Source organism: Xiphophorus maculatus, chromosome 16 (assembly GCF_002775205.1).
Source record: "Xiphophorus maculatus strain JP 163 A chromosome 16, X_maculatus-5.0-male, whole genome shotgun sequence".
Taxonomy (NCBI): Eukaryota; Metazoa; Chordata; class Actinopteri; order Cyprinodontiformes; family Poeciliidae; genus Xiphophorus; species Xiphophorus maculatus.
In genome coordinates this window covers 21,114,070-21,131,056 of record NC_036458.1, presented here as the reverse complement: position 1 = coordinate 21,131,056, position 16,987 = coordinate 21,114,070, and the positions used below count along the sequence as shown (strand labels likewise).

Here is a 16,987-nt window from a genome sequence, read left to right as displayed (position 1 = left end):
TTTTCCTGGATCTACAGTGGCCCTAACCCAGGGGTGTCAAACTCCAGTCCTCAAGGGCCGCTGTCCTGCAACTTTTAGATGTGCCTCTGCTGCACCACACCTGAATAGAATAATTAGGTCATTAGCAAGGCTCTGGAGAACTGATCTACACAAGGAGGAGGTAATTAAGCCATTTCATTCCAGTGTTTTCTACCTGTGGCACATCTAAAAACTGCAGGACACCGGCCCTTGAGGACTGGACTTCGACACCTGTGCCCTAACCCGTCGCTGTAAATATATACGCCCATGCGGTCATTTTTTTTTTTTTTAGAAGAACAAAGTTACGCCTTTATTTTCACAGTTTAGCATTACGCATCGGAAACTAGTGACGCATCTTTACCGAACAGGATCTACAAACCGCTCCCGCTCCCCTCCACGTCGTCGATCTCCACCGAGCGTTTCCGCAGGACGGAGTTCGCCCTCCGGCCGCTCTTGGCCGGCGCCGGCATCTTGGCCCGGCAGGGGGCCCGGTACTGCGGCAGGCCAGCCTTGGTGGTGTCCAGCTCCTCCGGGTCGTCCTGCTGGGCCCGCAGCGCTGCGATCACGTCCTTGTCCGAGGGACTGAGGGTGAGGCAGCCGCAGGGCCGGCCCTCCGCCCCGTTCTCTCCGGCCTCCTGCTGGTCGTCCTCCACCGTCATGAAGGCGTCGCCCCACAGGCTCTCGCAGAGATCCCTGCCGTGCTGATACATCTGCAGCCACGCAAACCAGAGAGGGTTTCAACCCTCAGTGAGACTAGCAAACATAAATGCTTTCAATTGATCAGTCATACCGAGTTAAAGCGTTACTTCCTTCAGCTTCCACTTAAGCTAGTCTTTTCTAATACAATTTTTTTAAATTAAAAATTAAAAATGATCACAGTTTTGCTTGATTATCAAGGAAATTGGAGAATAGCTGAAATATGTCAATTGTGAATTTGCCCATACATGTTTCTTTTCTTATTGCTGCTTAATTTGTTGAACCCAAATGGACATTTAAAGCATGTTTCGATCCAACATATTTTTTTTTATATTTCCCTCCAGACTCCAAATCACAAATTACATCAATCAGTCGCTCCAGTTTTCCAGGAATCCACAATTTCAGAAATTAAGTAAAAAAAAACAAAACAACAAAAAAAACAACAATTGCAAGCATTTCTTCTGCGTTACTTATTAGCTGTTAGTTTATTGCAATTTTTTTTTGTGCAAAAAGTGGAGACTGTTAACTCCGACCTGCAGGTGGCAGTGTTTCTTCTTCCAAACTGCTGCCTCCGCCTTACTGTTTAGGTCAAGTTATAAGCAAATAGCAAAAATCAAGACGTTTAAGTTCCTTAAAGAATTAAAATATTGTTTTTTTTTCATATGTCTGCTTATTGGTTCCTGTCTCATCTTTATTTTTGTTGCGTAGGTTTTGTAAGGGGTTTAATGAGGAAAAAATATCACAAAACTCCTTGCGTATATTTCTAATGTACATTGATTTTATGATGTTTTATCATGTAAAGCACGATTCACTGGCTCGTTGCAGCAATGTGCAGCACAAATAAACGTGACTTTACTTGAGTCCACAAAGTGAAGGTTTTGGATTGATCTAGTCAAAGTCTGAACTAAAATGTAATTTTTTAAAAATTTATTTATTCTTAATTTCAATTGAGAATTCGTGCCTTAATAAAGCTAGAATGTTTTTTTTTCTTTTTATCAATAATGAATTCAAACAAATCTCGTTACACTTATTAAATAAATTAGAGGAAAATTTGTTTGACCAACCCAGTAAACTGGATCAGACCAAGAAAATTGAAAGATAACGTTGACAGAGTTTGTTTGTTTACTTGCATCAATATGCAGTAAAAGCTTCACAATCAAAGACAACTGTAGAATAATATTTCCATTTTTTTTCAGTTTAAGCTCATTGAAATGATCTTTGATACCGTACGGCTCCCCAACATGGCTGAAAAGGTGGGGATCGCCATAGCAACCAATAACTTAGCATTTTCTTAGCCTCTGGGTCCTACATTACTCAGCAAGTTGTTTTTTTTTTTCAAATCAATCTTTAAACAAGTTTCCCATTATTTTTACTGACAAAGCTTTGCTGTGTTTTAGGTGGAATCTGAATTTTGATGTTCTTAAACTTTCGCCTTTGTATAACTCTGAGTATAAACCATATATGCATCACTGTGTGCTGAGCTTCTGTGCATCTTTAGCTTGTAAATCAGATTTTAAATCAAAGGGCTCTTCCTCCTCCCCGTTTAAATAAATGCAAGGAATTACAAATTGTGACGCGGAGGCCGCGCACAAATCTCATGACGGCTTTAATCCAATCTGCGCCGAGTTTGTCCCTTCAAACTGCGTTGCCGTGGACAACAATAATGTAATTTGTGGTGTAGGTCTTGGATGCAAATAAAATCTTTGCTCTCTGGCTACATAAAGGAGGATCAGTGGAACGTGGCGTAAAACTTAATTAAAACAACCTTTGAGTCTCTGTTTGTGGGTCGTGTAGGTGGGCGGGACATCAGAATCAGTCAAAGCAAAGATCTACTTATGAGTTTTTGTATTTGGATGGGATGCTAAATGATATATTAAGACATGTTTTATGGAACAATCAATCTGTTAGCTTCAGTTGTTATAAAAATGCCAGACATACCAAACATAATTTGGTTTCAAAATGTAACACCTTGAAATTGGGCCTCTGTCTCTTTAAGAAGCTCCTGCTCTTTCTGAAACTCCGCCTTCAAGAAGTTATCACAACATGGCTCCTCTATTAACCCTTAAACAATCTCTTTACTAGTGTTTAATTGAGAGTTAGCTTGTCTAATGAGGTCAGCACACGTTTGCTAGTGGCTGATGGCTAGTCTGAAGGAGCTGAATGGGGGAGTCCCAGTAATTTATTAATAATGAAGAAATTATTAATTTAATAATTTATTACATTCTGTTCTGTCTCACAGAACGGAAAACGTTCTGTTTTGTGAGACAGAAGCTTAGTTTGGAAACTAGGTCGAGCTAGCTCGCTAGCTAGGGCCACCCAGACGTTTTGCACAGCTCAATGGTTGCCATGGAGATTAAAGGATTTCTCAAACATGCCTGAAAGAATCAAGGCAACACCCCAGGAATGTTTTGACGAGGGAGTAACTTTATAACACAATATAAAGCTAAATAAAAACAATACTACGAGATCCTGCCACTTTAAAAGTGTAGTGGAGGGGGAAAAAAGACGGATGGTTTTCTACTTTTTTCACAGCAGCCATTTTGTGTTTCTAACAAAACCTTCGAACGACGAATTGTCGTGACCGCTCGTCCTTGTAGGAGCGGGATCAGACAGTCTGAGCTGATACTCCTGCCGGAAACAAGAGCGACGGGTTGGATTTGAGCAGCAGCTCCGCCTGCGCCGCCGTGAGCTGTAGGAATGAAAACATTTGGAACGACCGCTATTTTTTCCTGTTTTTGTCTAACTTTTTTTTTTAGCTTCTTTGGCGCCAGGAATAAACGGACGCCTGTTTGTTTCGGTCCTCCAGCCCTGCCAGCTGCGTGCCGAGTCCGTCCGTCCTCCTGCTGCCCCTCGGGCCTGCTTGAGCTTTACCCCGCTGCATGAAACATCCAGCAAAATAATTGATTTTGCCCTTTCCGCTGCGGCTCCGGCCTTCAGAACACTTTGCCTCTGCCAGGTGTTTTCTCTCTCAGGTGGCTTTGCTCGGCCCCTGCTGCTTTTCCTCTCCTTGTCTACAACACCAACCTTGAGAGCCAATCTGAATAAAGCATTTTAAAAAAAAAAACGTTGAAAAAACTTCAGGTTTAGCATAGCAGCATCTAACGGGCCCCAGAGAGCAGATTAACAGCTCTAAGCTGGTTCAGAATGATTAAAACTCCAACTGACAATCATTTAATCATCTTTAATGAAGGCATGTTTGCAAAATCACAATCTAGGTTTTTTTTTTTTTTAATTTTAATATATTAAAAGTATCCAGAACCTCTTGGACATTTGAACTTTTTCCACATTAAAATGACAATCTTCACTCCGTCTGACTAGAAATTTGTGTAATACAGAACAACACAAGCTAGTTTATAATTTAACAAATTCAATTAATTTTTCCCAGACAGAAATTAAATGTTGTTGCATCTCATACCAATATCAGTAGCACTAGATATTATTTCTAATGGCCTTTATATGTTGAGATCTCAAAAAGCTACAAACAAAAAAAAAAGAAATTGAAGCAATTACAATGAATAAAGAAAAAAAAATCTACTTCCACCAATAAAGTGAAATGGACAGACATCAAAATTAACCAACACAGATAAAGTTGAGCAAACTGGAGAAAATAAATTCTTATTGTATCACACACTAAACAAAAAGAAATACAGAAAATTTGGAAGCTCAATTCCACTGGGTTACCCATGGACTTTTATATTTCAGCCAGTCGCTAACGTTTAGCTGTGACATGTGTAATGCGCCAGTTCAACGCTATGAAGCTTACCCGAAATTGCCTGCGCTGTAAACAAACACCCTCCATTGTGAAGAGAAAAGTCTCGAGCCGAACAAGATGGCTGTTGATGTTAATTCAATATTTTTAAACATGGCCAACATGGACGATTCACTTCCTAACGCTGCCATTACTAAAACTATAGACTACAGTTTTGAAACAGCGAAGAAAATCAACGTTCTCCTTCTGTTTGGCGGAAATTCCACCAGAGAAATCCGTGGGAGAATGAAGTGAAGGGAAACAAGTATAAAGCTACACTGCGTAGGAAGGCAATGGCGAGGCTAGAAGTTCACAACGGAGAGCACTAGCCTTCACTTCCTTTCCCCTCTCTGGTCACTTCCTGTTTTCTTCAGAACACCGTGTGTGTGAATGGAGCTGTAGAAATAAACATGCCTTTTCTATAACCAATCATTAGGATGCCAAGTCATCCCCCAGTTAATCATTTCCTGCTTCTTCCTGTAATTTATAGCATTTCCTCACAATGACTTGATTGGAAAAAAAGAAAAAGATGTGATATGTTTACTGAGTTTGAAGGATAAAAAGGACGATGGGCGTGTCTCTTAACTACATATGCTCTCTGCCTGACGCTTTGGTCTTATCACATCGACCCAATAATACCCACGGGAGCACAGACGCTAACACACACACACACACACACACACACACACACACACACACACACACACACACACACACACACACACACACACACACACACACACACACACACACACACACACACACACACACACACACATTTCAGTCCTCCCCCGGGCAGCCATGGTTTGCTGCCAAACTTAATTCGGTACAAGCCCAAGTAGCTCTAGACGACATGCTGGGATTGAATAAGCCAGATAGAGATTTTTCCTGCGGCGCCATGCGCCGTCCTTCCCTTCCTTATCTCACTTAATTCTAGCCTTCACATCCTGAAACCACAAACACTACGACAAGACGGGAGCCGTAGAAAGAAGAAAATGTCCTGCCTTAGACTTTCTTTCAACAGAGTTTAAGAAAATATATTTGGAAAATCACTTTAGCCTGCACAGTACCTGAGATATGAGAGATTTAGCACAGATCTAACAAAACCTGTTAATATGGTGCACAGGCCCGTGACAGTAACAAATTTAGCTTTTACGATAAATTGTCCCAGAAGTTATTGCGATAAATGATAATATTGTTTTTTCAAGTAATAAAGTTCATGGCTTAAGAATGCAACAGAGATGAATAAACCTTAAAAATTAATGAACATTTAACACTGGGAACTGGAAGACATTTTAAATATCCAAAATAAATAAACAAAACAACCAATAAAATGAATTACGACGCTCTGAAGTGTTTTGCTAACTGCTGTTAGCGATATGAGCTAATAACAGTGTATTTCTGTGTTGTTTGCATTTTAAAACTGCAGTGACTTGAACACAGACAAATGATTTCCACCATGCAAGTGTAACTAATTTAGTCAAACAAATTTAAATAATTTAAATCAAACAAAATGATTTATTAGGGCAGCCATCCATGCGTTCCCTACAGCGGCCATGTTGAATTTTGATGTTGCCGTTGGCGACAAATTCTAACTTGGTATTTTGTCATCAGGAAGTGTTCCAGATTACTTCTTTTCCAAGTTCAAACTCAATACGTTTGCCTTACGAACACAAATGAACTGCATCGTCTTTCCCAGGTTTGTGGTAAACAGCAAAGGGGTTTTTGTTCCTGACACAAATTTCTTCTTGCCACTTTTCCATAAAGCTCAGATTAATGAAGCACAAAGCCAATAGTTGGTCCATTGACAGATTCTCCTCACCTGAGCTGCTGTTTCATTAGTCTCTTAGTTTCCTCCTGAGATTATTTCCCTCCCTGCCTGACCTGTGGGTTCAGGCAGACGGCTCAGTAGAGTTGCATTTGTGCAAGAAGTTCAAGGAGAATAAATTAGTAGTTTTGTACTCAACAGAAATATGTTGTTTTTGCCGCCCTAGCCTCTCTCCTACATAATAAGAAGCACTAAATCTAAGAGAAGACCTTGGCAGGCGAATGATGTAACCAAAATCTACAAAAACAGGAGTGAGACAGAGAACGCCAGAGGTGATTTTATTTTCCTGTTGAAGGTGAATTAACTTGACGCTACGCGGACTGACACCTTCCACAGTCTGAGCTCTCACACCCCGCTTTTTACCTACGCATATTTGGCGTTCACTCATACATTCACCCGCGTCACGCGGCGACACGGCGTGGATGTGCACAGAGCCAGCCTCCAGCGAAAATCAGCCGTACCCCCTCCTAAAAACGAGAGCCGGCGCTCTTGCTTTTAACGTTCCCTCCCAAAAGAAAAAAGATGCAAATCAAAAAATAGTCTGTCAAATTCCCTGACTGCTTTCACATTTTTCTAATTGCATTCGTCTGTTTCAGAGCGGCTTAAATTTCCCGCAGCCTATTTGCGGCGTTAAGCGTTGCCCTACATGAAGACGGGCCAAGGCGGAGCGCACAAAGCCCAGGAATTATGCAGGCGGTACACCCACAGAAAACACACACAGAGAAATCTTCCATCCGCATTCTCCCTCTTACTACACTCTGCAATTTCTGCTTATCATCTAATAACCAGCAAGCTGCCTTATTAGATCTGCGGTCTGTGGGTGTGCGCTCGCTCGTTTGTGCGCAAGAGAGGATGGAGGCGATAAGGAGGGGAGACGGAGAGACAGACAGGTCGTGGCTGGGCTGCGATGGTGTGTGAGAGTTCAGTTAGCTGCAGGCCTCCACCGGCCCTCCACTTGTTTTTTAATCACCCAGCTGGCCCCTGCCCAGCGGAGCGGGGCCAGACTCATGCTCCAAAGCCAGCCCCGCTCTCACACCGTCTACCTGCACATCCTGTCGGAAACTTTCAGCTGACGGACTCAGCTAGACAAATACTGATGCAAAAAAATAAATAAGTAAAAGCTGGATAGACTCTAATTTCTTTTATTTTACAGTGCTTTGAAAAAAAAAATTATTTCTTGGAACCACAAGCTTAAAAATTTGCCAAAAGAAAGCCGCTGCTTCCATTTGCTTTCTGGTCAGAATAAAGCAAAACGGAGCTTTTTGGCCTAAAAAAAGCTTACCACCACAAAAACACTAAATCTTACAAAGTTTTTTTTTGTGTCTATTTTCCAGTGTAAATATTTTATAAGACTTATAAACTAACTTACAAATACATTTTCAGTTAAATATGGCTCAGTGATTCCTTAATAAGCTCCATAGCCCCCAGCACCGGGGACAGATTTAAACTTTTTTCTGCACCTCCACTCGGTTAAACGTACGTATTTGGTATCCATGGAAACGTCAGACACTTAGAAGCTGATAATAAGCGTTTGAGCATTTTAGTTGACCAGAAAGTATTTGAGTTTATGCTGCTGAACAGATGTAAGTGACCACCAGGAAATACATTGTATGGAAGTCTGATAGTGCCAAAAAAAGTGTATATTTTGGTGGTTTATTTTTATTTTTTCATTGAAATGTGTATATATTAGTTCTATTTTTATGTTTTTTTAGACCGGATTTGCACCCCCAAGATGATAAAAAGGTACTAGTTCCAATGGCCGATTTTTTTTCACTTATAGCAAGACATTTTCCCCATGTTATATGTGAAAGATATTTGCACTAGAAACTAGACAAAAAAATACTTGGTAAGATTTTGTGTCTTTTATAGTGCATGAGGATGAACATGCTATCCATACTGTGAAACTCAGTGGTGGCATCATTATGCTGTGGAGATGGAAAGATCTATGGAGCTATATGCAAGGCAAACAAATAGCCTAATAATAATAGGAACAGTGGCTGTTTCTATGGTGTGTCTTCTAGACTGTGATACGGTAATACAGCAAATGTCTTTTAAGGATATTAATTAAATAAATTAGTGTTTATTTTTGTGAAAAATAAGAAGTAAAAAACAGAAATGATGACGAATGTGCAAGGATTGTGTTTACCTGCTGATACTGAACACAGGTCCCAGTGCAGTTCTGGCCCCGGGGGTCCCTGGCCCAGTTGCGAGCACACGTCATGTCCATCCTACAGGCATCGAACCTGGAGACACATAAAAGACGCATCAGAAACGGCAAAAATCGATCCGCTTATTATTTCTAAAACAGCCTGATTTTTAAAACTAAAAGGTCTAATTTTTTTTCTGTTTTTACATGAGACAAGAGCAAGAGGTTGTTCAGCTAAAATTAGCATCAGGACTCAAAATAAAGCTTGCAGCTTCCCTGGAGCTCACAATTTGGCATGCTGCTGCGCGTTTTGTTTTTGTAGCATGCGTGGTAGCATGTAAAGAAACACTGGTAGATCAGAATCCTGTTTCTGTGAGCAAATCCTTGTAAAATCCTGAATAACATTGCAGTATAACAACAACAACATATTTGCTTTTTTTTTTTAATGGCCATCATCCTAATCTGGCTGAGCCACCACGAAACTTTAAATATTATTCCCAGTAAAAGATGACTTTCATCTTAAGTTCAGGCTTAACTTAGCTAGTATTTCCATCCAGGAATGTCTATGCAGTTAAAACTATCTTTAAACATTTTACTGTTTAAAACGTGTAAACCGTTTTAATATTCTACAGTTTAGCAGTACAGATTTGGCCAAAGAGAGTTTGGCTCATTTTTCTCAGAACCAGATTAGCCAGTTCTAGTTTTTGTGCTATCAGGCTTCCGTCGGTCAATTTCAGTACATTTCATGATTTTTTTTTTTACAGGAACACATATTTGTGACACCTAAGCCTTTTCGTTTATATTAATTTCACCACTACTATCTATGCTAGAGCTTGTGAGTGCCTAGCTTAAACACTGCAAGTTAGCAAAACATAAGCTGTGTCCCAGTTGGAAAATTAGCTAAAAGTGGAACCTGGGATGTTCAATATTCACATTTGTGTGTGTGGGGGGTGGGGGGGTGCGCGCGCGTGTGTGTATGTAACATCACACCAAATTATTCTCAAGAAATTATTCTCACGTTTCCGAAGCAGCCAATCCAGCAGAGCTGTTCATTTTCGTTGCCACAGATTGGCTGTACCCACTAGAGCTAAGATAAGGAAGACTCTAGACGTTAGCTTCTGCAGCTCACGTCTAGAGTCGGTTTCCTCTGTGCGTATTATTGCATAATAAAGCATATTTGGTGTTTGAACTGCTTTTTAGAAAAGGTATCAAGTATTCGCAGTGGTCTCAAGTATTTGAAAATTGTAGATATTTGTAATTATATCTAAAAACAACCGCTCACAAATAAGTAAAACTCGGGAGTCCACTGCACACATAAACAAACTTTCTTTGTTTATGGTCCTCGAAAAGACATTGTTGTGTTAAGGAACATAGTTCATATTAGACGGGGAGTTTATTTACAGGACAACATTAGCCTTTTACCTGCTAATAGTTAATGCAAGCTAGTGCTAGCTTGGTTCAACATTCAGATTCTAACTAAATAATTAGTCAAAGTCAACACATACAGGCTATGTTTACCCTGTGTTTTGAGCTAAACATGAAGTTGGCTATTTAGAGCCAACTGCTGGTGAATCAGACACTTTTAACATATTATAAGGGTGATTTTATTTGTTATCTGGTAATTAGAACAACAAAATTAAACTAAAAGTCGAAATAACTCATTTAAACCCAAATACTTTGTGTTTAGAAGTCAATTTTTTTCCCATCCCACTTGATATTTGTCTTAATGTATTACATTAGCCACTTCAACCTGTTTTAGAGGTTTAAATGCCAACCCGTTACCCCTTATCTAACACTGTTGTATTAACCAACCAAAACCTGGATGGCTCTATGTCTGACACAGTACCGAATTAGCAAATTGCTTTGTCTTTAGCATAGCGGTTTTTAAGAATGCAGAGAATGAATTTGATGCACATTTTGTGCTCGATCCGCTGTTGGACTGTGGATCTGTCCCTTCAAATAATCTGCACAAACAGGGTATTGTTTCCTCTCATCTTGGTCCTGGCAACAGAAGCGGACATATTTTCCATAATCTCAGACTGTTTATTCAGATGCCGTCTGTCAGAGTAAATTCCCAAAGCATGAAAGCAGATTAAACTTTTAAATTCAGTGGGGAAGTTTTGACATGTATTATTTCTTTACAAACTCTCAAATCATCTTTCTGTGTTTGCATTAGTCGTTTTCCAACATTTAGAGGATTATCTCTGGGGGGGGGTTGTCCACAAATCTCCAGATTTGTTAATGTCCTCTGAGCCCCAAAATTTTGAGAAATAATTTTTAAAAAAGCAGTTTTATTTATAGGGCACTTTGCCTTGGGGTTGAGCACTGTTGTTTTTTGTTTTTTTTTTAATAAAACTGTATCCTCTCTCCCCCAGAGTCTGACATGTGAGCAGGAACAGCTACCGAGTTGTGTTCAGGCAGCCTCACCAGTCACGGCAGAAGCTGTGGCAGAGCGGCACCGCCTGGATGTACGAGCGGCGGTGAGGATGAGGCCAGCGGGAGGCGTCAGGGGAGCAGCGGTAAAAACACGACACACGCTTCAGGTAGCCCTCGCACCTGCGGAGACAGATGGAAACAGTTTTCTACCAGCGTGAGGCGCCGCCAGACGCAGGCCGCAAACTCTTACCGACCCGCAATGTCACTGGGAAGGGAAAGACAGCGAGGGTAACTCGTATGTGACTCGTACTGTGCAGGTGTGAAAAGTAATGATATTCTTAATGAAAACTTTCAAAAGTATTCACCATCTTGAAGTTTTTCCCCACATCTTGACGTGTCACAACCAGGAATTTCAACGTGCGTTACTGGGCTTGGTGTGCAGTACTTTGTCTTGACCTGCCACTAGCTGCGTTTTCATTATTAATGTGCGCAAAAATGTTGTCGATGTTCCGTTAATGTCGAAAAAGCCCCCCACAATTTCACAATTGCAATGTTTCCATCATATAAGAAATGCGATTAAAATCTCAAGAATAAGTTTGTTCACAAGGTAAGTCATTAAAAAACATGTTGCACCATCATCTTCCTCACTTCCTGTCGTCTCCTTCTTCGTGGTTTGCACCAATTGCAACATCCGGTTACTGACCATGTGACTTGTGTGACACCAAAAAATCTTTTGCAGTTTTGTGAAATAAACCAATTTTAATATGGCCACAAAATTTAAAAAAAAACACCACATGAAGCTTTTTATTCAATTTTTCAAAATTGCTGCATGTACATTAAGCAAATTTTTTTTCGAAGTGTCAAATTACAACGGCCGATGGAAATGCAGCTGCATGCAGTTGAATTTGGTGGGTTGTAATCTGACCTAATGTGGAAATGGTCCAGGGGTTTGAATACTTTTGTGAATCAACTTTATTTTGTACAGCACATTTCAGCAACAATTCAGTTTAAAGCGAATTACATCATAAGATGGGCTGCACAGTGGCGCAGTTGGTAGCACTGTTGCCTTGCAGCAAGAAGGTCCTGGGTTTGATTCCCAGCCCGGGGTCTTTCTGCATGGAGTTTGCATGTTCTCCCTGTGCATGCGTGGGTTCTCTCTGGGTTCTCCGGCTTCCTCCCACAGTCCAAAAACACGACTGTTCTAATGGATCAGTCATTAGAAAATGGATGGATGGATGTAAAGGGGCGTGGCCAAAGGGATGTCGATGGCTTCCCTTAAAGCCTGATTGGCCACCTAACCTGGCCACACCCACCAATGTCAGTTTGTGAATATCATATTTTACATAGCTTGGCACTCAAAGTCTAAGTTTAAGTTTATTTTTAAAAAACCAAAAAACGTCATAATTAACATTTAACATGAGATTACAGCTTTAACCTCATGAGGCTAATTTTCATCTCTCGTCCCGTTGGCAGGTTCACGTGTGTGTGATGTTTATTTATAATTAAATAGTTTTTGCAATATGTAGTCTTATACTAATAATTTCACTTTAATAAGTTGATAAGTTGAACAGAGTCAGCGTAACGGCGCTAAAAATAGAGTAAAATACAGTTAAGCTATGCTAAGCTAAACAGTCTAATGTGTGACTAGATCCATGTTTGGTTAAAATTTTAGTTCACTGTAATTTAAGACTGAGGTCCATTTAGTTGAAATTACAATTTACCGTCTGTACCTCTACCTGAAAACAAAAAAAAAATGTAGACACGCCCCTGTGTGTGTGTGACTCACAATTCTAATATGAGAAGGAGAAACGATTAAAACAAGATGTTATTAGAAAGCAAGAACAGATGGGACTTACTCTGAGCTCAGAGGACCACATTTGTCCCAGGGTTCATTCTTATTGCTGTCAGAAGGAACATAGGCAATATCCTGGATGTCTTCCTCCGTGCAGCAGCTGTCTGCAGCAGCGAGGATGAAATAAACACCAAACCACTGTTGTCATTTCTGCCTGCTCACAGATACGATTGTGGAACCTTACGGAGCGCGTGCACTCACTGTCGGCGTAAAGCCCACACTCGGACAGGCGTGGCTCCGCGCCGGGCGTGGCCTTGTGCTTGCCGTCCTGGAGGCAGACGCCCTCCGAGCGCGCCCGGCCGACTGCCGTCAGGTATATGCATATCAGCAGCAGCGGGGGGGAAGTCACGCCCATCTCTGCCGATCTGGAGGAGGAATGGGAAGGAGTTTCGGCAGACAACGCGCCCTACCGTCAAAACACAGCAGGCACAATGTCAAGATCGCTGCCTAAAACAGACAAGCACATAGAAGTCAATAAAGCTTACTTTAGAAGTGTGAGAGCCAGTCTCTCTCTGTCACTTTTTTTTTTTTTTTTTACATTTATGGTTAGCTACCCAGGGTGTATTTCAGTGATGGAGCGGTAGCACCATTCCATTAAAAACAAAAAGAAAGGGCAAATTCCTTTTGCTGAATCCAAACCAATTTTTTTTTTACCTATTTTCATCTCCAGTCCACTTATGTTGTGGACAGTTTTTACTGCTGTTAGAATATATAGCTGTGATTTTGACCAGACTTGGGATTTGTGCTCAGCTAAAAGATTATTTTTACTGCTTTTGAAGGAATTTGGACTCAATCTAAAACCCATCTCCACTGAACGGAGATTATTCCACACTTTTTGATTATTTTTTGCCTTTTGTTTGTGAAAACACAAAAATATGAACATTTTTATGCTGCTTTGGAATCAAGGCAACCTCAGGTAAGGATAACCATCAGGATATATGCGCTGGAACAGAAAGTCAAGAGCTGAGTAGAGATGATTCAAAACAGTTTTTTCTTCTGAAAAAAATAAAACGACAAAAATAAAAACTACATATTTATTTTCGAGATCAAACAGGGAATAAATCAATTTGAATTGTCATGCAGATATGGGAATCATGGAAATAATAAATAACATATTTGTGAACAATTATTTTTAAATAATTTCAACATTTATTTTGTGATTAAAAGTAACATTAAACTATAAAATAATTTCAGTTGTTACACCGGTTCATTAATCTGCATAGCAACTCAACTTCTTATCAATAGTACTGATTTATTCAGAGTTCGCCCTGCCTACTAACTTTGATACTTAAGAATTAAATTGAATCAAATGCCTTCCTGCAGCCTATACCTACTGCAATAATGACAACATGTGCTTTTCGTAACAAATTTTATGATCGACCTGTTTAAGTAATTATAGACATTAATCATACTGCTTACAGTTTTAATTTAACTATTTATATCTTTATTGAATTGTGGCACGTCTGGACTTCCATAGGCAGGGACGGTTATTGAGTAAGAAGAGCCAACCAGATGACCCAGACGTGGTGGACCTGATTAGTTGGCTCTGGGGCACTGAGCTGAGGTGGATGACAAGCACAGTGGTTTAATCTGACCAGGTGCTGACCGGTGTGCAGACTAACCTACATAGCAGCACGACTTAAACAAATCTGTTTGACCGAAATAAACTCCAGACGCGATCCTTGTTGTTACACCTAGGGTACATCTGAATCAGTATTTCTGATTGGAAAACAGCGACTTAAACAGCCAAGACGCCTAAAAAGTTATAATTACAAATGATGTGAATGTAAATGTTTTCAATAGCAAAAATTGAATATGTTGCAAAATTCGTTTTTGGAGTGTAGTGATGCTGACCCGAAGAATGAAGGAGAGATGAACCCATAACTGTTGGGATTTGCCAGAAACGGAACTAAAACATAAAAAGTGAGACTCCAGTCTGAATGGACTAACTGGGGCTAAAACAGAAGATTTTCAAGTTAAGGTGATTTCTTAAAAAAAAAAAAAACTTACCAACTTAAACATCACAAAGTGCTTTTAATTTGCGAGTTTGTGACCCGACGACCTTTAAACAGGCTTTTTTTTTTCACCTTTATACCGGTTTATTTTTTTCGGATGCATTTTTTAGTCGATTAGCTTCGACACCCTTCGGCGTCACTCGTCAATGAAAACCAACCGAATCACGTGGAAATAACCGGATCCACCGCTTCTTTACTCACCCGTTTGGCGGGTTTAAAAAGAAAAAAGAAAAAAACGTCGCTCCCTCCGATGTGGCTCGGTTCTGATCCCCGCCCCGATGCTGTGGTTCCAGCGGCTGCAGGCTGCGCGGTGCTCGGCTCTCCTCCCGCTCCGCGTCCCTCTCCGTGCGGTGGCTGTGATCTCCTCTGCTCCGGGGAGCCACTGCTCGCCACTTTGTCACCGGTTTAGATGGGAAAACATGCCAGCCTCCTACCAGGCAGCTCACCCCCACCTCCCTCCTCCATCTGTCACACGCTGGGATGTCCTGTCTGTCCCTCCCTCTTTCTTTCTTTCTCTCCTGCACGCAAGCGCTCACACATGCACAGAAAAGGACCGGGGCTCTGTCCTTGTTAATCTCCCAATAGGATGTTTTCCAAATCCTCCTTGTTGACAGCTTTCCTTCCACCCGTCCAAGGACTGCTGGAAAAACACACACCCAGAAGATTTGATTTAAAACTGATGCTTTGCCCTTCAGTCCCAGAGGCTGACAAACAGGTGCTGAGTCACACCTGTCCGGGCACCCGGCTCAGTTGAGGTCAGGACATTTCCCGCAGATGACAGGGTCAGAGGAGGTTGCAGGATGAGATTTAATACTGGATGATATGCTGAGGGCAGAGAACAAAGCTTGGGAAGCTGCTGCACTTTGCAAAAAAAAAAACAACATTCCCCTTCACCCGACACAGAGGTCATTTTTCTGTTCCCCGATATGCAAAATAAAAAGCAGATGAAGTTCTTACAGGACATTAATATGTTGTTTTGCAGACACGCCGAGGTGCATGAGCTGAACTGTTACGTAAACATGTGAGCAGGTTTACCCCGTGTGTGTTGTTGTTGCTCCTCTCTTGTAATCTCACATCCTCTTGGACCTGTTGTGCCAGCCTAATCCCTGGCTGGGTTCATCTCTTTCTCTCTGGCTCCAGAATGCTCCTAAGGCTTTTGGCCTGAATGGCAGATAGGGACTGTCTTGTGGCCTAGATACGATGCCTTGCACTCATACTCCTTAAACTGTTTAACAGAACAACGAAGAAGCTTCAGCGTTTATATTCTGCTCCCATAACCCTAATATTCCTTAATAAAATACAATGCGATACTTTTTCTGCGATTTAATCTTAGCATAAATGTCTTGTTAGAGGAACAACCATCACAATCCTAAGCTTCGAACGTCAAACATCCTACAAAGCGCTGTTCAGTCAGTCATCTGAAAATAGAAAGGGTATGACGCAACTTCAAACCATTCACATGTTACTTTGCTTTTTCATGTCAGTACTGCTCAGATCGTAGAATCCTCCGAACGTCTAATAAAAAAAAAATCTTTGACAGAATGGAATATGAGACACCAAAGAGTGGCTTGTAGTTATTTTTTATATTTCAATTAGCATACGTACTCTTTGACTTTGATCAAAGTTTGTTCTTTATTATGGTATGTAAATCCCCTTGTCCATAGTCAAGTAATGTCTGGTTTGGTTCTGGGCAAGTTGGGTTTGTCTCCATTGACAGCATGTTCCTCACTATGAGGGCATGAATATGGGCAGGAACCTGGTTGGGAATGTGGGAATATGTACGGGCCATGAGTGTGCAGCAGCTGCGGTCGATGTTCCAATGACGTCATTGCTCGTACCTTTGGGTGACCAGTTTCTCTGAAGTCTTTAGGTATATTTCTTTGTCGGGGTTGCCCCCTAAGGTTGACGCCGTACCCTTCCACCACAATTGATAAAAAGCTTTGGACCTCAAAGTTTGACCATGGAATTATTGATATGCAGCTTGCCATCTTGCCAACTATTACGTTCTCATAGCCTATCGAAAACGGTGGTTGAGATGTTGTTGTTTGAGGAGTTTGCAAGTATTGTCTTTGCCCATCCAAATCCAAGGTCCAAACAAATTAAGTCTGTTGTCAATCAAGTCACTTGCGCACAATGCTTGACCTTTCTTGTACCACCTTGGAGTGGTTCCAAAAAGCAGGGGGAAATCTGGCCAGAGCTGAGTTGGGAAGAACAGACTAAAGCCACACCAGCGCAAACGGGGCTTCAAAAGCATAACATTGATGTTGACATGGTAGCTCTGGAGGAGCTGAAGAGATCCAACGCTAAG

At 41.1% G+C, this 16,987-nt stretch overlaps 1 protein-coding gene across 3 annotated transcripts; it reads right to left on the bottom strand.

Annotated features, from left to right (window-relative positions):
• Positions 1-294: 294 nt before the first annotated feature.
• Positions 295-15,604, bottom strand: LOC102225276 (riboflavin-binding protein). Of its 3 annotated transcripts, XM_023349259.1 has the most exons (7): positions 15,409-15,604; positions 14,881-15,319; positions 12,866-13,029; positions 12,669-12,768; positions 10,864-10,992; positions 8,437-8,533; positions 295-728 (listed from the first exon to the last, which is right to left on the bottom strand). In XM_023349259.1, exons 1-7 carry the CDS (start codon positions 15,587-15,589, stop codon positions 390-392), a joined length of 1,449 nt encoding a protein of 482 aa, XP_023205027.1. In that variant the 5' UTR covers positions 15,590-15,604; the 3' UTR covers positions 295-389. The 3 variants fall into 3 exon arrangements, with proteins under 3 accessions (XP_023205027.1, XP_014325641.1, XP_005802864.1); XM_014470155.2 differs by lacking the exon at positions 15,409-15,604 and having other exon boundaries at positions 12,866-13,111; positions 14,881-14,969; XM_005802807.3 differs by lacking the exon at positions 15,409-15,604 and having other exon boundaries at positions 12,866-13,070; positions 14,881-14,964.
• Between the last annotated feature and the right edge of the window lie 1,383 nt (positions 15,605-16,987).

Coding starts and splice junctions, on each gene's coding strand:
- LOC102225276 (XM_023349259.1), bottom strand. CDS start 15,589: ATGACCTCTGTGTCGGGTGAAGGGGAATGTTGTTTTTTTTTTTGCAAA. Junction 12,769..12,865: donor GTGTGGGCTTTACGCCGACA/GTGAGTGCACGC, acceptor TCGCTGCTGCAG/ACAGCTGCTGCACGGAGGAA. Junction 8,534..10,863: donor CACAGCTTCTGCCGTGACTG/GTGAGGCTGCCT, acceptor ATGTGTCTCCAG/GTTCGATGCCTGTAGGATGG.